Source organism: Pan paniscus, chromosome 2, assembly GCF_029289425.2.
Source record: "Pan paniscus chromosome 2, NHGRI_mPanPan1-v2.0_pri, whole genome shotgun sequence".
In the NCBI taxonomy this organism is placed as follows: Eukaryota; Metazoa; Chordata; class Mammalia; order Primates; family Hominidae; genus Pan; species Pan paniscus.
Window position 1 is genome coordinate 127044813 of NC_085926.1, and position 24843 is coordinate 127069655.

Below are 24843 nucleotides of genomic sequence, written 5' to 3' on the forward strand. Positions count from 1 at the left end.
AAATTGATTCTGTTCTATATAAACATGAGAGTCCTATTCTTATTGGGAATATTGAAAAAAAAATATAAACATGACAGATATTAACAATTCCTAACTAGCAAACTGAAGTTTACTCTGACACTAAGATCCATTTTTTTGGTCACGAAATCACCCACTATTTATGGACCTACACACAGTTAAAAGCCAAGAGTAAAGCCAGGCACGGCAGCTCACACCTGTAATCCTAGCACTCCTGGGAGGCTGAGGCAGGTGGATTTCTTGAGTCCAGGAGTTCAAGATCAGCCTGGGCAACAATGTGAAACCCCATCTATCTCTACTAAAAATACAAAAAAAATTAGCCGGGCGTGGTGGCGCATGCCCTGTAGTTCCAGCTACTCAGGAGGCTGAGGTGGGAGAATCACCTGAGCCCAAGAGGCAGAGGTTGCAGTGAGCTGAGATCATGCCACTGCACTCCATTCTGGGCAACCAGAGTGAGACCTTGAGACCCTGTTTAAAAAAAAAAAAAAAAAGTCAAGAATAAAAACCCCCAAAATCAAAGTTTTTAATTGGAAATGGTAAACAGAATTTTTTAATTTTAAAAATATCCAATTTTTATACTCCATGGCCATAAAAATGGTGGGCATGGAGGTTATCTGGCTTGAAATGACAAGGGCCTTTTTTCAAAGAATAACAGAGCCTAGAGAGGCTTCTGAGATCACCCAGTCTCACTTCATCACGCAACAGTGAGGAAACTGATGCAAGAAGGGGAAATGACTCCCAGCCCTCATGCTGTTAGCTGAAGGCCAGGCTTTTAGGTCTCTCAAATCAAAATGCACCTTGCCCCCTTTAAGAGACGTCACCTCAGAAGGCAGTACACTTACTCCAACAGCTGCCAGTGCCCAGCACATACAGGAATTGCCTAACATGAACCAGAATTATTTTATAGCCAGACCTCATTTTGGACAGAAGAACTGCTAACATTATGGTAGGCAGGCTGGTTTTTGTTGCTTTTTTTTTTTTGAGACAGGGTCTCACTCTGTCACCCAGGCTGGAGTGCAGTGGTATGGTCATAGTTACCTGCAGACTTGATCTCTGGGACTTAAGCAATCCTCCCGCCTCAGCCTCCTCAGTAGCTGGGACTACAGACATGCATCACCACACCTGGCTAATTATTAATTTTTTTGTAGAGATGAGGTCTTCCTATGTTGTCCAGGCTTCTTTTGACTGTTTTTATTTATCAAACCCACCCCTGGAATACCCACCAAAGCAGGTGCAGTTTCTAGAGAAGTTTCTGAACACAGCATCACAGCGGATGAAACCTTCGGGAAATGCATATACAATTACTCAAAGAGATGACTCTGAAAGGGATAGCACTCATATACACGTTTGAGTTTTAGGTTATTTTTATTATTATTATTATTATTATTTTTTTTTTCGAGATGGAGTCTTGCTCTGTCGCCCAGGCTGGAGTGCAGTGGCACGATCTTGGCTCACTGCAACCTCCGCCTCCCAGGTTCAAGTGGTTCTCCTGCCTCAGCCTCCCGAGTAGCTAGGATTACAGGCATGCGCCACCATGCCCATCTAATTTTTGTATTCTTAGTAGAGATGGGGTTTCACCATGTTGGCCAGGCTGGTCTTGAACTCTTGACCACATGATCGGCCCGCCTCGGCCTCCCAAAGTGCTGGGATTACAGGCATGAGCCACTACACTCGGCCCTAGGTTATTTTTGAACACCAGTCACATTACTCTCTAGCCACACTCTGTTTTTGGGATTTCAGAGTGGTCATTCACGAGCACAGGTGAAAACCTCTAACAAGTAATGCTCACACACCGCTTCTGGGATTAAGTTTGCCTTCTTCCAATCCAGAAAAGGGAGATTTGCGAGGCAAACTGGTGCAAGTAGAGGAGAGCTGATTTTAATGGTATCTGGATAGGAGCTATTAATGGCAAACGGTCCTTATTCATGAACCCAAAGCAGGTTAGAAAAATCTGATATGTGGCCAGGCGCAGTGGCTCACGCCTGTAATCCCAGCACTTTGGGAGGCTGAGGCAGGCAGATCACGAGGTCAAGGGATCGAGACCATCCTGGCTAACATGGTGACACCCCGTCTCTACTAAAAATACAAAAATTAGCTAGGCGTGGTGGTGTGTGCCTGTAGTCCCAGCTACTTGGGAGGCTGAGGCAGGAGAACTGCTTGAACCAGGGAGGTGGAGGTTGCAGTGAGCCGGGATCACGCCTCACGCCACTGCACTCCACCTGGTGACAGAGCGAGACTCCGTCTCGAAAGAAAAAAAAAGAAAGATCCGGTATGTAACAGCATTTGGTTAGCTTCTGCTGCCACATCAACAATAAAACAGCATTTCACAGGCCAGTCTAGAAAGTGGGATTTTTCTGTCATTCACACTGGCCATTCCAAACACTACCCCCAGTTCATCTGAATTAATAAACATTTATTTAATAAGTCCTGGGCATTAAAATGTTGACATGACACTGCTAATCAATGTGTAAAATGCAAGCAATACAAGATGGCCTAGATTTTAAATCAGTCCCAACTTTTTTCATTTGTGGGTTTGTGTGTGTTTGCGGTAGTAGGAGAGGGCACAAAACAGCAATGAGGAGAAAAGTACCAGACTAGGAGCTGAAAAGCTTGGCTCTGGTTCGGACTTTGCCACAAATGGGCCTTCATTTCCTCTTCTGTAAGATGGGGATAGTCTCCCACAGGGTGGCTATGAGGATCAAATGCAACAACTCATGAGAAAAGCGATGGAAACTTATAAAACGCATGCACATTTGAAGGAGAGTTGCTCCTCTTATTACTGAACTCTGAGAATTCCTCATACCCAAAGCACCCAGGAAAACCGCCTAGCATGAGGTCTCAGCAAAGGCCAATCACAGCCCGAGCACTACACAAAGGCCAGTGCAAGGTAAAGAAACCTACAAGGGCTAAACAACGAACGAGAGGAAAGCAAGGAAAGCAGACATGTGGATATCCTGAGTCACAGCATGGAGACAAAAGGTGGTAAAGGCCTTGTGTGCCTCTACTTCCCGCAATCCCTGATCAGTTTGGGGTCACTGTATAGCTCTATTTCTAATACGAGCATAGCCACAGGGGCCAGTCTCTTGCCTTTATTGTCTTCACTTTACTGATAGGACAACAGGTCAATGAAGTGACTTGTTTACGGTCAGCTGGGCAACTAGGCTGAGAAACCAAGCTTCCTGACCCCCACCCCCCGCAATCTACTCTCTCTCATCAGGTGGTTACACACCAACATCAGTTCCCATCTGTGGATGATCCACTATGGGCCAGGTCCTTAAGGGTAGGGGTTTTGCAGGTAAGACAGATTTGAAGAGGTAAAGTCACATGCCTATGGTACAGTATCCCCCACTTATCCATGGTTTCACTTTCCAAGGTTTCAGCTACCTGCCATCAACTTTGCTCTAAATGTATTAAGTAGGGCCAGGCGTGGTGGCTCATGCCTGTAATTCCAGCACTTTGGGAGGCCGAGGTGGGTAGATCACCTGAGGTCGGGAGTTCGAAACCAGCCTGGCCAACATGGTGAAACGTTGTCTCTACTAAAAAAAAAACAAAAAACAAAAAACAAAATCAGCCAGGCACAGCGGTGCATGCCTGTAATCCCAGCTACTAAGGAGGCTGAGGCAGGAGAATCACTTGAGCCCAGGAGGCGGAGGTTGCAGTGAGCTGAGGTCATGCCATTGCACTCCAGCCTGGGCAACAAGAGCGAAACCCCGTCTCAAAAAATAAAATAAAAAATAAAAATATTAAGTAGGCCAGGCGCGGTGGCTCACACCTGTAATCACAGCACTTTGGGAGACCCAGGTGGGTGGATCACTTGAGGTCAGGAGTTTGAGACCAGCCTGGCCAACATGGTGAAACCCCATCTCTACCAAAAAATACAAAAATTAGCTGGGTGTGGTAGTGGGCACCTGTAATCCCAGCTACTTGGGAGGCTGAGGCAGGAGAATCGCTTGAACCTGGGAGGTGGAGGTTCCAGTGAGCCGAGATCACACCACTCCACTCCCTCCTGGACGACAGAGCGAGATTCTGTCTCAAAAAAACAAATAAAAATATTAAATGGTAGATTCTAGAAATAATGCATAAGTCGATTGCACATCATTCTGAGTAGCATGATGAAATCTCACGCCATCCTGCTCCGTCCCACCTGGGATGTGAATCATACCTTTGTCCAGCATGTACTGTATCACAGTGCTTGTGTTCAAAGAATCCTTATTTTACTTAATAATGGCCCCAAAGCGCAGGAATAGCGATACTGGCATATTGTTATAACTGTTCTATTTTGTTATTAATTATTGTTGTTAATTTCGTACTGTGCCTAATTCATAAATTAAACTTTATCATGGGCATATATGTATAAGACAAAACATAGTCTATATAGCGTTCAGTACCATCTGAAGTTTCAGGCATCCACTGGGGGTCTTAGAACATATCCATTGAGGATAAGATTTAACCTGGTGCTGTGCAGTTCTAAAGCTGGCCCTCTTTCCACTATCTCTCCACCAGACATGCTGTCTCAGGATTCTAAGAAACCTCGAGAGGCAAGGTTTATTTTGCAATTAGGATGGCTGTCCCTGGTATCAAGAACAGATTTCTTCAGAAAATCAGCATGACCTAGAACTTCTTTCTTATCTAACAGTCCTTTAGCTATTTCTAATGAAAACTGAAAAAGTCAAACAAACTTTATCCAAATAGGAAAAGAACAGATGAGCAGAACTAGACTCTTGATTGGAAGGACTGTGAATGCAAACTTTAACCAGAAACCATTTCCTCTTATCCCGCCCTGCCCCCTCTTTTTGAAGTGCCAGGAGCAGCTACAAAAACAAATTTGACTCCTAGGGCAAGGGGAAGCTTGAGAGTCAAGGCCAAAGGTCCTGAAATCTGGAGGTCCAGGCCCAAGGGCACAGACTTTACCTCTATGAAGGAGAGATCTGGCAGCATCCCTGGCGAGCAGACAGTGAGCCTGAGAGAGAGCTGAATAGAGGGGTACAGTTCCACAAGGCTGACCTCTGCGCTGGACTTGAGGCCGGTGTGCCTAGTCATCTGCAAAAACGAGTTTACATAACAGGCCTTTGTGTTGTCCCAGATAAGAGTGAGTAGAGGAGCTTCAGAATGTTTTAAGGATTTAGAGCCAGCTGAGATTTCCTGAGGACACTGAGGTGGGGAGGAGGGAGGGGTGGGGGAGGGGCAAATTCAGACCTAATCTGTCTCATCTAGGGAGGAAAACAGTAACTGCAGCAATAATAAAATATATATTTATAAATCCTTGTTTTTAAATAAGAAATGAGTAACACTGATGGCTTCTTCTTAGAGGACACTGGGTGGCTTACGGGACAAACACAGAAGGGAGACTTTTCACTATATATACCCTTTGAAGTTTTTAAAATTTTGAAATTTGAACCATGTGAATGGTTTATCTATTCAAAAGTAAGTCATGGAAACTTTAAACTATTTTAAGCATGTTCAAAGTTTTCTGACAACCCTAAGAAAGAGGCAGAGCAAAGACCATTAGTCCCATTTCACAGATGAGGAAGCCTGAGGCTCCAAGGAGAAAAAAAATGAATTGCCCAAGTCTGTGGCAGGGTTGAAGCAAGACTCAGAACTTCAGACTCCTAGTCCAGTGCTCTCTGTCAGAGACTCCACAGTATACAAGATAAGCAGCACTCAGATTCACTTTATAAGTCCAGTTCTCATAGCTACAGCCAAATGCATCCACAAGAACACTGGAAATGATCACCATATACAAAGCCTTACTGACTCGTACAGCAGTGTCTCTGAGCCGTTTGGGTATATCTATACGTTTTGGTTAATAATAAACCAAACACCCTAAAACTCTTTAACTGTCAACCCCAATCTTTCTAAAATGCCCCATTCCACATTCTTCTCTCAGTGAATGCAATGGCCACAACTGCATTTTTATTAGATCCATTCACTTTCAGAATCTCACGGTCATCTTTATGAACTCAGAGCAAATCAGAAGGGTGGTCAAGTAAAAATGAAGACTGGGCTTAGGAGCCAGCCAAACCCTTGGTTTTGCCACAGAGTTGTAAGTGACCTTGGCCTCAGCTTTCTCTCTATAAAGGAACCAATTAACAGGCACATATTGGACACCATGTGTTTGACACTGGCCCACTGGATCCCTGTGTCTTCAAGGAGCTTACCTTCTATAGGGGGAGACAGAAAAAAACAGTTAATTTGAAGCTGTGGTAAGTGTTATGACCAGATACAATAGAGTTACAGAATAGAGGACCTGGGAGATCAGGCAAGGCCTCTCTGAAGATGTGGCATTTGCGTTGGGACCTGAATGATGAAGTAGCAGTTACGTGGGGATCTAGAGGCAGAGTATGATGGGCAGGGGAAGAGATGCAAAGGTCCTGAGGCAGGGGTAAGCCCACCATGTTGAAGGGCTAGTGAAGCTGGAGAGCAGGCAGTGAAGGGTAGAGATGGGCCTCTGTCTGCCTCTCCAACTTTGTCTCCTTCCAGAGGTCCATCTCTTTGGGGAAGGTGTTTGGAGGTTATTCTGGTTGTAATGGGAAGTGGCTACAGAAATAAAGTAATTTGACTAAATCTGTGATTCTCAAATGTTTCGTTTTTTTTAGCAGGAGAATTCTTTAGTCAAATAACAAGAATTTCAACCTACAACTAGATAAAGGTATTGCTCTGACTGGTTGGGAAGCTAGTTAAAGCCCTTCTGACCCTCTCTCTGCCCTCTTGGCCTTTCTCCTTACCTTTCAGTACCTCCAAGCTCACAGGAGCTAGAAAACCACCAGGTGATCCATCTCTAAGCTTCCTCAAGCTCTAATAAAACCCAGCATCATTGTAAAGAATCACAGGGAAAGCTTTAGGATATAAGACTGGATGCTTGCTGGACAAGCATCTCGGGCTTCCCAAGACAGGCCCTGAGAAGGTTTATTTTATTTTATTTTAAATAGATACCACGTCTCACTATGCTGGCCAGGCTCATCTCGAACTCTTGACATCAAGCAATCTTCCTGCCTCGGCCTCCCAAAGTGCTGGGATTACAGGCATGAGCCACTGCACCCGGCCCCTGGAAAGGTTTTACACTGAATCCCTGATGTGCACTTGCTTTCCACAGAAAAAACAACAATAAGCTCTGGTTCATCAAGGCTTTCAGTTAAAATCACACTGCTGAAACTACAGAGACAAAAAACAGATCGGGGGTTGCCACAGGATGAGGTGAAAGGAACTGACTATAGAAGAACAAAAGAACTTTCTGGGTTGGTGGAAAAATTCTCCATCTTGATAGTGATGTGGCTGCTTGTCTGTGTAAGTTTGTGAAGTTCATAGACCTGTAACACCTCAAGTGGTGAAGGTTTACCGTGTGTAAATTAGACCTCAAAAAACTTGACTTAAAATCACATTGCCAAAAGACTACTCAGAGGCACTTTACAGATGAAGGAGGGAAAATGGCTTGCTCCTGCTGCGGCAGCGGACCCCAGGAAGCCTGACTCGAAGGACAGTTTTCCCTCAAGTTCACGGCTGCCCAGCTTTAATTTGGAGCCTCTGCAGTGAGTTAGACTTCAGGTTCTCCTGCCGGCAAAATGAGGTGGTAAACAATTGCCGGAGGCTTCCCCACCACAGACAACGGGATTCTGAAAAGCTGTCCACTATGGGGGAGAAATCTGCTTTGGAGTCAGAAAAACTGGGAAAAATATTCCCACCTCTGTCACTTCTTAGCTGTGTGCCCAGGCTCCATCCTGTGTGAGCGGGGGTAAGAATTCCCTCCAGTCAGCAGAGAATGCACCTGTAACCCAGCTGATTCCCAACAGCCTCTCAAGAAGGTCAGCGGCTATAACTTGGAGAGGTGTTTACCACAGCTACACAGCTCTTCTGCTCCCTGGGCCCCGGGCTGCTTCCTAGGAAGGACAATCTGGAAGCAACCATAAGGAAAGAAAATAATGAACTGCCTGGCCCTGCATTGCATAACCCGTGCACAGTAAACCAGGAGCTCTGCTGGGACACAGTCTGTTATCTCAACAGGTAAACAGGAACCCTGCCCCCTCCCTGACCACCGTCAGCACTGGGCCACCACAGACACTCCAGACACAGACCGATAGCTCATGAGGAGGACACCACTGCTCTTTAGCCTGTATTTTCACACTCCCCTTTCCCTGCAGCTGCTGGCATCATCACTGGGCACACTCAATAACGGACACTCCACCCACTCCAGCCCTTCCCTGGCTACCTGCTCCAAAAGGGTGGTCCCGAGTGACTCAAAGCTGCCTTCTGCACCTTGCTCTTTTCCATCCACGGAGACCAAAACACAGACCCCAGAAGACGATTAAAATATAATAATAATAAAACCCCTCAGGCAGGAGTTTCTGCTTCCCTGTCACATCTACTGAGAGGCACTGTGGACACATAAAGACTGTTGACTTACTTTTTTCTCCACCTTGGGGCAGGAGGGAGGCAACACCCAGAAATTATCCCAGTTTTATAGAAACAAAGACAAAGAGCTACATATCCTAGCCAAAGGCAACAAGGAGCAGGCCTAGAGCCACCCGGAGAGGCAGAGCCCAGCAGCAGCAAGGCTCCAGTGACTCCCATCTCCCTGGCAGAGATCGTCCCAGCCCTGTGCCCTGAGGGTGTCCTGAAGATCATGGGGGCTCGAAACCATGAAAGCAAGCAAAGATTTCTGTACAGTGCGGTTCAGAAAAGTTACTGAGTGCCTTCAGCCCAGGGTCTCCTAGTTGATTAGGGAGTACTAACACCTAGGTTAAGAAACTCTGATTTCATTCATCACAAATATTTATCAAACCACTGCCAGGACATTGTGGCAACCACATCCTGCTGTTTTTATTCGGAGCCATTGCCAAAGCTTGGTTCTCTCCCCCACCTTCCGGTATCTGTGAAGTTTTCAGTTTCTATCAAACTCCAGCTGGGGGAGGGAACCGGGGCTGGCCCTAGTCGAGTAAAGTTCCACCACCAGGTCCACAAAGAGACTGCAGGGAGGCGTGGCCAGGCCGGAAATTCATCAAAAAGTTTTGGCCCTCCGGTCCTAAAAGCAACTACTTCCTGATCGCTCCTAGTCCTGGGGTGGGGATGCAGTTCTCTGGCTGAGTGCCCCGCCGGTGGGCTGAGCTGGGGGCTGCCATCGCGGTGGATGGAGGTGGGGGGTCTGATCTCCGTACTCCAAGGCGCTCCGCTAGTACCTGGAACAGGGGAGTCTAACCCCTTGCCTTCCAATGGCTAAAGTTATTTTGGAGCACAGTCCCCTCCTAGGGTGTGAGCTCCGGAGGGCAGGGCCGCCTCCTCCACACTCCCTCGCCCCTCCCCGCAACCCATGGCCGGCGCTTTGAGGACTTGAACCCGGCCCAGATCCCGGGGCCCAGGCCTGCTCCGACCCGAGGAAGGAAAAAGGGGAATCCAAAGGAAACTTCAGACGGACGCGGGGTGCGCTCGCCGCGGCCAGGGGCTCCGCTGCCCCCGCCCCACCCTCCGAGGGAGCGCCTTCCAGGGGCCCTGGCCGGCCTCCCACCTTGACCCGCTTGCCCTGGATCTCCAGCGTCTTCATGGTGAAGTCGACGCCGATGGTGCTTCCCTGGCGCTCCGAGAAGGCACCGGTCTTGAAGCGCTGCACCACGCACGTCTTGCCCACGCTTGCGTCGCCCACCAGCACCAGCTTGAACAGGAAATCGTACTGCTCGTCCGGGTCCCCCGGGCCTGGGCCCGGCCCTGCCATGGCCTAGAGGAAGCCGAAGGGCCGGCGCTCTGGACGCTGGGACCGGCCTGAGCTCACGCAAGCCGCGGGCCGAGCTCCGCCCGCTCCAGCCCACGGGCCGCCTGGCTACGTGGAGCCGCCGCAACACCTGAACCCCCAGCACTGCCGACCGCCTGCCTCGGCCTCGGCCCCGCCCCACCCCGGCTGGGTCCCGCCCCGGCCCGGCTCGGCCCCGCCCGGACCCGGAGCCCCGCGGGTTCGGCTCCGCCCCGGACCCGCCAAGCCGGGCCCTCCGCAAAGCTCCGGCCGGTCCTCAGCTCCGTGCCACACCAGTCCGGCCTGTAGGCCCGCCCCCGGCTCCGCCCTCAGGCTGGCACCCACTCCGCCCCCAGCCCAACCCTCGGGCCCACCTCAGCCCGACCCGGGTTCCGCCTACGTCCCCGCCCCCGACTCCGCCCTCAGCTCCGACCTCGACTCCGCCCCCAGGCCCGCCTCAGCGCGCCCCGACTCCGACCCGACTCTGCCCTCAGCCCGACCTCGACTCCGCCCACAGGACCACCTCAGCCCGCCCCGACTCCGCCCTCAGCCCGAACTCGACTCCGTCCCCAGCTCCGACCTCGACTCTGCCTTCAGGCCCACCTCAGCCCGCCCCGACTCCGCCTTCAGCCCGACCTCGACTCCGCCCTCAGGCCCATCTCAGCACACCGCCCCGACTCCGCCCACAGGCCCACCTCAGCCCGCCCCGACTCCGCCCTCAGGCTCACCTCAGCTCTGACTCCGCCCGACCCGACTCCGCCCTCAGCCCCGCCCCCAGCCCGACCCCGCCCTCAGCACTTCGGCCCCTCCTCCATCAACACCCCGGCGCGCCCACACCGCGGATCCGTCTGGCCCCCAAACCACTGCCCACCCCGACCCTTCATCAGCTGGGACCCCCAGGTGCTGTCCCGCGCCTCCTGCTCGCCCCCCACCCAGGCCTGGTCCGCCTGCCCGGGATCCCCTACCTGCTGCCTCCCAGACCGCCGGTCAGGGACAGGCGGAGACCATGGCTGGAGCTCCGGGCCTGCAGGCCTAGACTAAGAATGACCCCCTCCGGAATGGATCACGGGGGAAGGGGACGACCACAGCAGTGTCACCTGAGTGCCCACTCTGACAGGCGGGCAGTGCAGTCTCCGAGAGTGGTGGGGGTCGCTCTTCCCAGGGGCGGAAGGGAAGGGAGGGAGCAGGCTGCAGAAGGCCAGAATCCAGGCTGGCTACAAAACTGCGGAGGAGGCCAAAATCCTTGTGAGGAGAGGACCCAGGGCCCCATTTGATGGGAAGCTAGGCCAGAAGGAGGAGCTGGGAGCTCTTGTCTCCAAAAGGCAGCCTAGCAGTGGTTGAAGCAGCTGCTAAACGGCTGGATGACCCAGCTCAGAGCAGCTACAGGCCCATTTGGGAAACTGACCCAGCCAAAAAGCACCAGTCTAGGAAGAGGAACAGAAAAACTTGAAGGGATTTCTGAGGAAGGGCAGACCAACTCCTGAGTTGGCCCAGTGAACCAGGGCGCCTCAGAGAAAGGAGACCCAAACATCTGTAAGAAGCTTATACTAGATCCAACAGGACTGGGCTTCCCAGCTCCGAAGATGGGAAGGAATTGACAGCACCCCTTACCCCTCCAGACAGCTCCCTTGTGGCACTCCAATTCCAGGTATTCAACATATTTAATGAATGCCTACTACAGGCGGGCACTGTCCTGGGGCCTTGTAATGCACCTGTGGACAAAGCAGACAAAAATCCAGGAGAAAAGGGGAAAGTCTTCAAGCTGAAGGAGACTTCGCAGAGAGCAAGTCCCCCAGTGCCACTGTGAGGACCCCACCCAACCTTTCAGGTCGAGATAGAAAGGGACTGAATGAGCAGTCTGCAAAGGCAGACCCCGTGGAGAAGGCAGAAGAGTTGTTTCTTCTGAAAGTTTGAACTCCACTCCCATGGGAAATACCCAACAGAATCAGACAGGAAACCCCAAAGTGCCACTGAAAAGCAATTGAGAGCCCCACTTTGGTACACCTGATGGGAGCGGAGAGTTAGAGAGGCAGGAAATAACCTCCACTCCAGGGTAGAAGTAGACAGGAGATGGGATGGAAGGTTTTTGCGTGCTGGGACTAGCTCAGGTCAAAGTCCAGAACTCCAGAAAACAAGGCCTGCCCCCAGCTCAGAGCAGCTACCACAGCACAAAATGGTGTGGAATCCAGGAGCCAGGATGAAGCGTAGGGGTAGACGGTGGTTGGATAGCTAACTGGCCTTTCCACTGCTCTAGCCTGGAACTGGTTGGGCTGGGGCAGGGGACATGTTGGTCTGAGTATAGATTTTGTCAGAAAACCCAGGCACCACTCCCTTGCCTTTGTGGGGTGATTCTAAAATTGGACTGTGGTAAGGGTTGCACAACTCCTCAAGTTTATTAAAATCATTAAAATGTAAACTTACAACCTGTGGGTTTTATGGTATGTAAATTATACCTCAATAAAGCTGTCTAATATCTGCATTTCCTCTTTTGGTGGTAAATTCCTGAGTAGCACAGTGGCATTTTATTTGAAATGGAATCATGCTAATTTGAAATGCAGCAATTAAAAAATATTTATATTTCATTTAATACACCAAATTTGAAAAAATGTATATTGCACTTTTTTTTTTTTTTTTTGAGACGGAGTCTCGCTCTGTCACCCAGGCTGGAGTACAGTGGCGCGATCTCGGCTCACTGCAAGCTCTGCCTCCCGGATTCACGCCATTCTCCCGCCTCAGCCTCCCGAGTAGCTGGGACTACAGGCGCCCGCCACCATGCCCAGCTAATTTTTTGTATTTTTAGTAGAGACGGGGTTTCACCGTGTTAGCCAGGATGGTCTCGATCTCCTGACCTCGTGATCCGCCCACCTCGGCCTCCCAAAGTGCTGAGATTACAGTCATGAACCACCGCACCCGGCCTTTATTGCAAATTTTTAAAAATAGGTCAAGAATTTAGTCGCCAGGCACGGTGGCTCACGCCTGTAATCCCAGCACTTTGGGAGGCTAAGATGGGCGGATCACGAGGTCAGGAGATCGTGACCACCCTGGCTAACATGGTGAAACTCCGTCTCTACTAAAAATACAAAAAATTAGCCGGGTGTGTTGGCCGGCGCTTGTAGTCCCAGCTACTCAGAGGCTGAGGCAGAAGAATGGCGTGAACCCAGGAGGTGGAGCTTGCAGTGAGCCAAGATGATGCCACTGCACTCCAGCCTGGGCGACAGAGCGAGACTCTGTCTCAAAAAAAAAGAAAGAAAGAAAGAAAAAAAAATTGGTCAAGAATTTAACTTTTTTTTTGAGACAGAGTTTCACTCTTGTTGCCCAGGATGGAGTGCAATGGCCTGATCTTGGCTCACTGCAACCTCAAGCAATTCTCCTGCCTCAGCCTCCCCAGTAACTGGGATTACAGGCGTGTGCCACCACACCCAACTAATTTTCGTATTTTTAGTAGAGACAGGGTTTTGCTGTGTTGGCCAGGCTGGTCTTGAACTCCTGACCTCAGGTGACCCGCCCACCTCGGCCTCCCAAAGTGCTGGGATTACAGGCATGAGCCACCATGCCCGGCCAAGAAACATATTTATTTTATTTTTGAGACACAGTCTCACTCTGTCACCCAGGCTGGAGTGCAGTGGCGTGATCTCTGCACACTGCAACCTCTGCCTCCCGGGTTCACACCATTCTCCTGCCTCAGCCTCCTGAGTAGCTGGGACTACAGGTGCCAGCCACCATGCCTGGCTAATTTTTTATATTTTTAGTAGAGACGGGGTTTCACTGTGTTAGCCAGGATGGTCTCAATCTCCTGACCTTGTGATCCGCCCACCTCAGCCTCCCAAACTGCTGGGATTACAGGCATGAGCCACCGCGCCCGGCCAAGAATTTAACATTCTTAAAGCTAGTGGTGGGTGAGCTGAATGCATTTTAACTGTTTGTGTCATTGCCATGCAGTGGCACCATCTCAGATGATAAAGAGGGTATCCCATAATGGCAATGTTCCCTGGATCAGACCTCCTCCAAGTGGCTAAAGGGACATTCGTACCTGGTTTTCTCCTTCCTTCTTTCTCCTTTCATCTTTTTCTTTCTACACTTGCCATTATTAAAATATAAACCTACAAACTATCAGACAAGTTTTCTTCTTTTTTGGGGGGGGTAGGGGTGTGGGGGAGACAGCGTCTTCCTCTGTTGCCCAGGCTGGAGTGCAGCGGTACAATCACGGCTCACTGCCACCTCAAATCTCCAGGGCTCAAGCCATACTCCCAACTCAGCCTCTTGTACTCGACCACAGGCCTGGGACCACAGACGTGCGTTACTACATCCAGCTAATTTTTTTATTTTTTGTAGAGGTCTTATTATGTTGCCCAGGCTGGTCTTGAACTCCCGGGCTCAAGCAAATGATACTCCTGCCTTGGCCTCCCAAAGTGCTGGGATTACAGGTGTGCGCCACCACGCTCGGCCCCAAATTTTCTTTATGTGGTGATGCCAAGGCTAGTGCTGAAAATGTGCCCCCAAGTGAAAAAACACCATGAAGGCCAGATGCCAACCACAATACCCTGTGTCTTTCATACAGAGGGGTGCTTGCTACAAAATATTACAAAATTAAAAGTAGGATTGTGAGATTCCGTGTTGTAATGGTGAGCACTCTGGACTCTGAAAATTAAAAGTAGGAATAAAGCACAATCGGCTACAGCAGTCATAAACTTCAGTGCTCTGGCTGGTGCTGACTGCTGGCTGGAAAGGCTCCTCCATAAACAGCCCTCTGCACTCACCTGGTGACCAGAGAAAACGCAGGCACCCACTCTCTCCTCCCAGAATCCCAAAATGTCGTAAACACAGGCAAATGAGCACCTCCACTCTCGCTGCTTCTGTTGATGGCACTGGTCTCACACTTGAGGATCTGACTCAAAATATAGGGGTCAGCACCTCAGCACCCCAACTCACACCTCTACTGCTAGCCCCGACCAGACCCAGCCATCCCCTAGGGGATCAGATTGGCTTCCTCCCTGGTCTGTTTCTAGTGCCCCCAGCACAACCCCTACCCTCACCCCATCTGCTGCTAGAAGGGACCTTACAAAGGCATCCCCTGCTCAAGCAAGTTCAGTGCCAAGTCCCAGACCCTCAGGAACACGCACACATTTAAGGTTCCTCTTCTCCCAACACCATCTCCCCTCAGCCCCTCATCTGACTTCCCAGCCCCTCAAACACACCAGTCTTTTACAGACTTCTACCCTGGCCCAGCTAGAGAACTGTAAACAACTCTGTCCTCTCCATGGCTCATTTTGTGGGAAAGGGAACCCAGGCTCAGGAACTGCATGACCTGCTAAAAGCCCCAGGAGTTGCGGCAGAGAAGCAGGACTCAGAGTGCCAGGCCAGCCCTCCACGGACACTGCCTTCTGCATCCTTTCTGGTGGAGCAGGTGGGCAGCAAGTGAGATGCCAGAAGGAGCTGGGTGCCGCTGCCCGTCCCCCTGGATCCCTCTGCTTGCTAGTCAGCTGGGTGCTAGGCCAGGCCTGATGTCCATCCAGGCGGGTTCCTGCTTTCAGTGCTGCACAGTGAGCAGGGTGAGGAGCCCCAGCTCGGGTCCAGATCCTGCCAGTGTTTCAGGGACTGGGGTGTGCATGCGCAGGACTGCAGAGCAAGTGCAGGGCAGGAGGAGAAAGGTTTTCATTTCTTCCTTGTTTATAAACTGCCCAAGGGCAGGTGGGGTCAGCCAGTTGGGGATGCAGCGGGAGGAGGTCCAGGAGGCCTGGGTGGGGATGCTGTGACCAGTCTTAAAGCAAAACAGGAGGGAGGTGGTGTGTTTTAGACACTGGAGGACAGGCAGTGTGAGGGAAGAAGGAAGTTGATGGAAACATGACTATGAAAAAGTAGCTTTTCGGGAAACCACGGGCAGAGCCAAAGCTAAAATAAACCATTCAGTAGATTTTATTAACCAAACAAAGCCTCCTGAGATTGGTTCTGTCACCTCGGAGCCACAAGCTGGGAAAAGATAACCACACCCACCCAGCCAGCTTCCCCCACCCCCAGCTGTTTCCAGGCCTGGGACTGGAGCCCTGCTGAGACCTTGTCCCACATCTAGGACCCTCTAGGGCCTTTGGGCACAGACAAGTAGCAAGGGCCTCTGCCAGGAACACCTAGAGGATGTCCAGCTGGGTGCTTCTCCACTCTCAGTCTGTTTGCTCAAATGTGGAATCCTAATCCCTGGCCAGTTTGCATCCCGGGGATCCCTGAAGAGATCCCAGGAGGGGAGTGCTTTGTGCACTGAAGGCGTGGAACAGGGCACTGGAGGAGGAAGGCCCAGAGCCCTGGCTCTCAAGACAGGCCTGGCTCCAGGCACCTGCCATCCTTCCCAGGGAGAAGGAAGGCCTGATGTCTGGATTCCCCATTCTCTTCTGAATGCCAGGAAGCACCAGAGTGTGCGTGTGCCCCTTGGAAGACAAACCCACAACCAGGCCTGTCTGAGGCCGGCCATCCCCACGCTCCCAAGAGGCTCAGACCTGGGTCAGTCTGTCCCTAGGGCCCTCTGAGGCCTCTGCCCAAACCACAGGACTGCCCAGACCCCAGAGCAAACTAAGACAGCACAGGTCCACTCCTTGACTTCAAAGTATGGAAGGTGAGGCTGGGCCCAGAGGGTCTTGCTCAAAGCCCCCACGATATTCACTCCTGAGTCCCCACCTGCAGGCCCAAGCTGGGTGCTGGGTCCCAGAGTCGAGTCTGCCTTGCTGCCTCCAAGGGCTCCCAAAGCTTCAACCTGGACACCTCTCCTCCCTGCACACATTTGCCTCCGGGCTTGACTGAGGGCTGGGATTGGCCAGCCCAGCCCTCAGGGAAGCCAGGAGGCAGGGGGGCCCCTTCCCCATCCTCACCTACACCCTGGCTACTCCCATCCCCACCCAGCCCACCCACCTCCTGCCAGGGCCTCTGCCCCAGCCTCCTCCTGACCTGGTCCTGCCTGGGCCTCTCCTTGTGGCCGCACGGAGCGTCCTCAAGCAAGTCCCTTAGCCACTAGCTCCCGACTCCCTCACTCAGACCTTTTCCACAGTCCTTGTGGCCCTCGGGCTCCTTAGAGAGGGCCCAGCACTGGCCACTCTCCCGACTTGGCCACACACAGCCACACACGGCTCTGCCACCCCCAGTCTGAGCTGCTCCCCGCAGACCAACCATCCCAGGCCTCCCGCTGTGTGATGGGCTTCTCCAAGCCAAGAGTTCCTCCTATTCTCAAACAGCCTGAGCTGGAGCCCCAGGCCCCAGGAACAGCCATCTGGCCCTGACCCTGAGTTCCCAGACACTCCCATGACCCTGCAGAGGGCAGGAGGCCAGGCACCATCTTGCCCAGGGGCTACAGCCGCTGACCATGGTTCCCCACTGGAGAGCTAAGCCCCAGTTCAGAGGAAGCTCTGGACTCAGCTCGTGTCCACTGTGTGCTTTCAGCAGGCCACGGTGCGGCCCACTGCAAGGAGCCCTGTCTACAGCTGTGGCCACGGACGCCATGGTGGGTCGGCTCACTCCCACCTAGACTCCTGGGATCTGGTCCTGTCTTTGCCACACTTGGGGCTGGGGCTTCAGGGACTCCCCTGCAGGAAGGCAGTGCCCCTCAGTGACTGGTCACATCCTAATGCCACTGTCACCTCAGAGCTGTCGGCCCAGGGAACAAGCTGAAGACATGGAGGTTTCCCTTTCTTATAAAAATCTTTAATAAAAATAGGTTTCTGCAGAACAGGTTATAAAACAGGAATAGCAAACTCAAATTCCTGCCACCCAGGCAGGAGCGAGTGGAGCAGGTGGAGGGGGGCTAACGGAGAGCCCAGAGCAGCAACCAACACAGAGGGACCTGGTCATTGACTTGTGGGTTGCGTGCTCAGGGCTGACATACCATCTTTTTTTTTTTTTTTTTTTTTTTTGGGGACAGAGTCTCACTCTGTCGCCAGGCTGGAGTGCAATGGCACGATCTTGGCTCACTTCAACCTCCACCTCTCGGGTTCAAGTGATTCTCCTGCCTCAGCCTCCCAAGCAGCTGGGACTACAGGTGCATGCCAGTACGCCCAGCTAATTTTTTTGTATTTTTAGTAGACATGGGGTTTCACCATGTTGACCAGGATGGTCTCCATCTCTTGACCTCGTGACCCGCCCGCCTCGGCCTCCCAAAGTGCTGGGGTTACAGGCGTGAGCCACTGCACCTGGCCACATCATCTCATTTTTCAAGAGATGTGTCTTTTAGAAAATTTGCGTTTTTTAAAATTATACTTTGGTCTGCAAAAAATTGCATTTTTAAATGTTTGCCACTAATTGATTCTTCTCCCCTCAAAATCGCAGTGCAAGTCAAAATAAGACACAGGCAGCCAGTTCGCAACCTGTTGTATACACTCCACAATAAAAATAAATGGATCCACACAGTAGCAAAATATGTGTACAAAACCTACCAGGAAGACCAGGGACAGACCCCTACCCTCCGGTCAACATGAGACAAGGAGAGGGAAGGAAGGCTGAGAATGGGGCAGGAGCCCTTGCAGCATCAGCCTGTGTCTGCAGCCCTGGGTCCTGAGGTACCACTGGGGGATGGAAGAACTCCAAGGAGAGCCCCAGCTGGGTCCTAATACCCCAGGAGCCTTCTGGCTTCTTCACTTTGGGCCTGCAGGGTCTCGCTTGCATACTTCTGGAGGAGTTCCATTTTCTTCCTTCGCACCAGTGCCTCCTCAATCTGTGGAAATTAAGAGTGCAGGGCTCACTCCTCAGCAAAGCCCCTCAACCCCTGCCAGACCCAGCCAGGAGGAAGTCCCCGCGGGAGAAGTCCATCAAGGAGTCTGATTTAAATACGCAGAATAGTCTCCAAGAGTCCTAACTCCCTCCCATTGGAAACATTTGAACGATAGAATGGCCTAGAGCAGAGGGTCCTGCCCTTTTTGGACCCCACACCCTGAACACAATGACAGGTGTCATGTGGTCAGGACCCTGAGCTGCCCTGATGGGTAGGAAGGACAACGAAAACCCACTACAGTGCTCTGTGCAGTCTGCTTTAGAGAAGCCCCTGGCGCCCAGGCAGCTCTTAGCTGTGGTCCTACCTCTTGCTGCGAGGGAACAGGGACGTGAGCAATGAACTTCTGCTGGCTGTCGTCCCCTCCTTTCTCCTGGCTGCCTTCCTCGTCCGACTACAAACAGAACAAGCGAAAGTCCATCAGTAGGCGCCCAGCTAGATAAATGCTGGCAACTCTATAAAACACACTACTCTGCAACTATTTAAAAGAAAAAAAAACTAAGAAAGTTCTATACTTATAGAAAGACACTTGACCCACAAGATTAAGTAAAAAAAGCCATAGAACACGGTGTATATTATGCTACCTTTTGTCTAAGGAGGAAATAAGAATAGAAATTACTGACGGCAGTGAGACCAAGGTAGATGAGGGACAGGGTGAGGAAAGAGAATCTTTGTGGAATATCTTTATATTCTTTTTCACTTTCGAACCTTGTGAATGTATCACTATTTTAAAAAATGTAAATGTAAAAGAATGTACCATGCATAGAAAAATAATCAACTCAGAGGTTGCCTATGAGTCAATACAAATTTCTAATAACAAAGAAAACACCATGGACTTGGAAAGAGAGAAGGGGTCTTGTGGCAAGTCAGGAGTCCACTGTTTGCTGGGCTCTGCCAGACACCGTGCACGACCCCTTCCCTGACTGGCTCCCAGTGGGGATGGCTTCAAAAGCCTCTTGAGGAACCTCTCATCCACTGCTGGCACTTGGAGAAACTGGTTGTATCTAACACTAAACACATACCTACCCTGATCTGGTGGTTCCACTCCTCAGCATGTACTCAAGAGAAACACTGCACGGGAACAAGAAAACTCCCAGCAACCCTATCTGCCAAAACCCCAAGCTGGACACAACACAAATACCCACAAACATTAGACACAAAAGAGTACACACGACTCACATATGTAAAGTTCAGACACAAGTGAAATATATGGGTCACGAGAGGTCAGGAGGGTGACCCCTGAGGCAGTAGTGAGCTTCTGGCGCTGTGGTCCTGTTTTGTTTCTTCACTGGTATTTGCTATGTATGTGTGTGTTCACCCTGTGAAAATCCAGTGACCTACACATTTAGCAGGTGTGTACTTTTCTGTATATGGAACAACACTCAGCAGTGAAAAGGAATGAACTATTGAACTCAACAACCAGAGGGATGGCAAGGGCATCATGTTGAGTGTCAAGGCCATCGTGAAAGGTGACTCACAGCATGATCCCATTTATAAAACATTCTGAAATGACAAAATCAGAGATGGAGAACAGGTTAGGGTTCAGCTAGGAGAAGAGATGGTGAGGACAGGGAGGTGTGAACTGTGAAGGGGTGGCACCAGGGATCTTTGTAGTAAGGGGACAGTTCCCAGGCTGGAGTGCAGTGGTGCAATCACAGCTCACTGTAATCTGAACCCCCTGAGCTCAAGCAATTCTCACACCTCAGCCTCCTGAGTAGCTGGGACTATAGGCATGTCCAACCACACCTAGCTAATTGTTTTTATTTTTGGTAGAAACAGGGCCTCATTGTGTTGCCAGACTGGTCTTGAACTCCTGAGTTCAAGCAATCCTCCCACCTCAGCCTCCCAAAGTATTAGGATTACAGGTGTGACCACCACCCCCGGCCAGTTCTGTATCTGGATTGTCATGATGGCCACATGGATCTCCACACATGGAGACAAATGACACAGAACTCCACACACTCATTATGCCAATGTCAACCTCCCAGTTTTACTACTGTGCTAGAACTACATGAGATACAACCACTGGGGGGAACTGGGTGAAGCATATACAAGATCTCTCTGTACTCTTTGCAACTTCCTGTATCTCTATAATTATTTGAAAAGAAAAAAAAATTCTGCTGTGGGTTTCCACTGCTCTTCCCCACAACGCCAGCTCCCCATCAGCCTCCACTCACACCCAGCACCCACTCTCTGCACTCCAGCACACGGGGCTGTCCTTTGTCTCTCACACTCATCACAGGATCTCTCAGCACATGATGCGCCCCTGCTGGGAGCCCTCTCTCCTCATCTCCTCCTTCCTTGGTTAAGTTCGCTGGATCATCCTAATCTCAGCTGAGGGGTTAGCTTCCCAGCAGAGCGTCTGCAGGCTGTCCCTGCACCAGGCTCTATTGAGGGACTGTTGCTCACTGTCTCTCTTACTGGACTGCCTCCCCCTGGACTATGAGCTACACTCGAAGCCTCTGTACCACCATGCCCCTGCACCTGGAATGGGGCTGGCTCACAGGAGCCATGAATTAAACACCTGCTGAGAGAGCAAATGAATATTTGTACCTAGAGGAAATCCTCCTAAGGCATGTTGCCATCCTGCTTCAGACCTGCACTGAACCCCAGTGCTGGCCCAGCTGGACATGAGCAGGAACGTCAGGCCTGTTATATCCCATGTGACATTAAGTCACTAAACCTGAGCCTGCTTCTTCACCAGTGATGTCTCAGCAAGCTCCTCATGTGGAACCTGAGCCATCATCCATGTGTGGGTGATCCCCTCCCTTCTCTCAGTCCAGCAAATCAGATCCACCTAGACCTGTGCAGGCAGCAAGGACTCCAAATATAGGGCCCCGCAGAAGAGCTCTGCCTGGGAGGCAGAGATTTCAAATGTTGAGTTTTCCTTGTTTCAGAATACCTCCTTTAATGGAGTAAAGTTTTGGTAATGTTTCATAGAAAAAATAAAAGGTGTAGCACAGACAGATATGTCAAGATTACTTACATGGTGGCTATAATAAAAAGTAATAACTAAGATATATAATGAGTATTTCCTATAAATCAGAAAATATGCAAAAGATCAGAAAATATGCAAAAGGTCTGAAAATATGCAAAGATTCCCCAACCATGGCCCTCTAAGAAAGTTTCTTCTCTGCTCTGCGTTTCTTTCCATGTGTAAGACGGGGGTGTTAGGGCTGGGAGCAATGGTTCACGCCTGTCATCCCAGCACTTTGGGAGGCCAAGGCAGGTGGATCACGAGGTCAGGAGTTCGAGACCAGCCTGGCCAATATGGTGAAACCCCGTCTCTACTAAAAATACAAAAATTAGCCAGGCGTGGTGGCACTCGCCTGCAGTCCCAGCTACTTGGGAGGTTGAGGCAGAAGAATTGCTTGAACCCGGGAGGCAGAGGTTGCAGTGAGCCAAGATTGTGCCACTGCACTCCAGCCTGGGCAACAGAGCCAGATTCCATCTCAAAAAAAATAAAAAAGATGGGGGTGTTAGACTACAGAAGAGCAACTGCCACTGACACGTGAACAGAAGTGATGAGGTCATGGGCTAAAGCTCATGGCTTCCTCTGTGTTTATCAGTCTAATTCTAGTGTATGCAGAAGGGCCTGTCTTTAAGAAGGAAAGAAGGAAGCCCTGGTGTAAAGCACGGCCAGCAGGGCACTCTCATGGCTGCTGCCTCCTGAAACCCTCCTGTAATCTGGCAAGTGTTTTCACAGCCATCCTGCAGGTGAGCAAGCTGGGCTGTGAACCCTGACTCTGTATTTGGGAGCCAAGCTTCCTCCCTGCCACACTTCATGGCTTGGAGCAGATGGCAGTGAGTGCCAGAGGGGGCCAACCCCAATACCTCCTCCTCGGTGACTGCATAGATGTTGATCTCTTCCTCCTCTTCCTCCTCCTCTTCCTTTTCTCCTCTTGCCAGCCGAGCCTCTCTCTCTGCTTTCCACTTTTCCACTAACTCGACTCTGACTGAACACAAGAGAGGGTAGGTGCTATTTATTTGTCTCTAAATGAGCTTTCAACACTATGCAGGGAAAGGCCAACACTCTGCAGGGAAAGTCTAGACATCCCCTCTAGAAAGGGACACCCTTCATTCTGCCCCGTGGGTGGAAATGGATGTGAGGCATGGTAGTCCTACAATAACTCTGGCCTTCAGTCACTACAAAGCAGCTTTTTATGGAACATTCCCAAATCCTCCCCACTTCCACAACCTGAGTGGATTCCCAACATGTCCACATGAAAATAGAGAAGGCAGGGGCAGAGCATGCTAGAAAGCAGCTCCAGCTCCAGACCACTTGCTTCCAAAGTCCTGGCCTGATGTGTCACATGGGCACTGGTATTAGCAAGAATCCACATGGTGACCTCCTAGCAGACAGGGACCAGTCAGACGTGGCTTTCATGGCTTCCCCAACCTGTTACCTCTGGCCCACACAGCTTTGACTGCCTCACAGGGGTCAGGGAATTAGCAGACCATCACGCCTGAAGATCATTAGCAACAAAGAAAACCCCCTTCTGGCATAAAGCACTATTGAAAATCCTGTTTTCAAAGGAGACAACAGAAAACAGATGCCATCTATTACGAAATAAAATGCCCAGAGACCTACGTTTCTTTTCATATTCCTGTTCCAAAGGCACAATAACACCATCATCTTCATCTAGGTAACCATAGTACTCAAAATCGATTGCCTTCATGAGCTCAGCACGTGTCTTTCTGGGAGGAGGAAGAGCTATAAGAAACAGAAATGGAGCTGAGTTTCCAAGTCATAATCACACTCCAGCGAAGCTGTCTCCTGATGCAACGCTATACACACACGTGGCACGTATGTTCATGAAAATACCAGGTGGGCGCAGTGGCTCATGCCTGTAATCCTAGCGCTTTGGGAGGCCCAGACAGGTGGCTCACAAGGTCAGGAGTTCGAGACCAGCCTGACCAACATGGTGAAACCTCGTCCCTACTAAAAATACAAAAATTAGCTGGGCGTGGTGATGCGCACCTGTAATCCCAGCTACTCAGGCTGTGGCAGGAGAATCGCTTGAACCTAGGAGGCAGAGTTTGCAGTGAGCCGAGATCACGCCACTGCACTCCAGCCTGGGCGACAAAACAAGACTCCATCACACAGAAAAAGAAAATACCATGGATAGACACTTTTCTATACTATTCATGGAATTATTTAAGTGGTAGAGCCCTTTTTAAAATCAGTACTTGGACCCATTAGTCCGTTTAAAAGCAATCTACCTAAGTAAAAAACAAAACCAGGCCGGGTGTGGTGACTCATGCCTGTAATCCCAGCACTTCGGGAGGCCGAGGCGAGAGAATCACGAGGTCAGCAGTTCAAGACCAGCGTGGCCAACATAGTGAAACCCCATCTCTACTAAAAATACAAAAATTAGCCAGGCATGGTGGTGGGGGCCCCTGTAATCCCAGCTACTCCAGAGGCTGAGGCAGGAGAATCGCCTGAACCCAGGGGACAGAGGTTGCAGTGAGCCAAGACTGCACCACTGCACTCCAGCCTGGGCGACAGAGCGAGACTCCATCTCAAAAAAAAAAAACAAAAACCAAACACGAGATAGAAAAAAGCTTCATGTACAGAAATATGCATCACAGTATTATTTATATAATAGAGAAAACTTGGGAATAACCTAGGATTGTAAATTGCAGAATATGTATGGGATGGGATATCCTGCAGCCCCTGTAATGCTATTTCACAAAGTATTTTAATAACACAGGAACTGTCATAATGTTTAATGAAAAAGCATGACAGGAAACATAAGTAAATAAAAAAGACAAAAGAAACTAGAAACAAACAAAAAAGATACATGAGAAAGCCCTAAAGAAGATATTTTCAGACTAGGACTACAATCCAGAATATTTAAGTAATTCTTTTTTTTTTTTTGAGATGGAATTTCGCTCTTGTCCAGGCTGGAGTGCAATGGCATGATCTTGGCTCACTGCAACCTCTGCATCCTGGGTTCAAGCGATTCTCCTGCCTCAGCCTCCCGAGTAGCTGGGATTACAAGCACCCGCCACCACACCCAGCTAATTTTTGTATTTTTAGTAGAGATGGGGTTTCACCATGTTGGCCAGGCAAGTCTCGAACTCCTGACCTCAGGTGATCCACCCGCTTAGGCTTCCCAAAGTGCTAAGATTATAGGTGTGAGCCACTGCACCCGGCTAAGTAATTATTAAAAATGAAAAACAAAATGACAACCAACCAGATTGGTCAAAGAATAAAAGCTGGCCAGGCGCAGTGACTCATGCCTGTAATCCCAGCATGTTTTTTTTTTTTTTTTTTTTGAGACGGAGTCTCGCTCTTGTTGCTCAGGCTGGAGTGCAATGGCGCAATCTCAGCTCACCGCAACCTCCGCCTCCTGGGTTCAAGCAA

The 24843-nt window shown here is 50.3% G+C and overlaps 2 protein-coding genes across 5 annotated transcripts in view; both read right to left on the reverse strand.

Annotated features, from left to right (window-relative positions):
- Positions 1–10546, reverse strand: part of RAB43 (RAB43, member RAS oncogene family) — a 34791-nt gene extending 24245 nt beyond the window's left edge. For 2 of the 4 annotated variants that reach the window (XM_008954771.6, XM_055110422.3), the window contains exon 1: positions 9515–10546. In XM_008954771.6, the coding sequence (XP_008953019.1) occupies positions 9515–9718 (204 nt within the window). In that variant the 5' untranslated portion in view covers positions 9719–10546. Of the gene's footprint in view, positions 1–4929; positions 5059–7697; positions 7902–9514 lie in introns of those variants that run through there. The other 2 variants (XM_055110421.1, XM_014344366.6) reach the window with 2 other exon arrangements.
- A 6845-nt stretch (positions 10547–17391) lies between these two features.
- Positions 17392–24843, reverse strand: part of ISY1 (ISY1 splicing factor homolog) — a 36638-nt gene continuing 29186 nt past the window's right edge. The window contains exons 8-11 of the mRNA XM_008954769.5: positions 23065–23187; positions 22308–22429; positions 18781–18867; positions 17392–18419 (exon numbers count right to left, since the gene is read on the reverse strand). Coding sequence (XP_008953017.1) covers positions 18312–18419; positions 18781–18867; positions 22308–22429; positions 23065–23187 — 440 coding nt within the window. The 3' untranslated portion in view covers positions 17392–18311. The remainder of the gene's footprint in view (positions 18420–18780; positions 18868–22307; positions 22430–23064; positions 23188–24843) is intronic.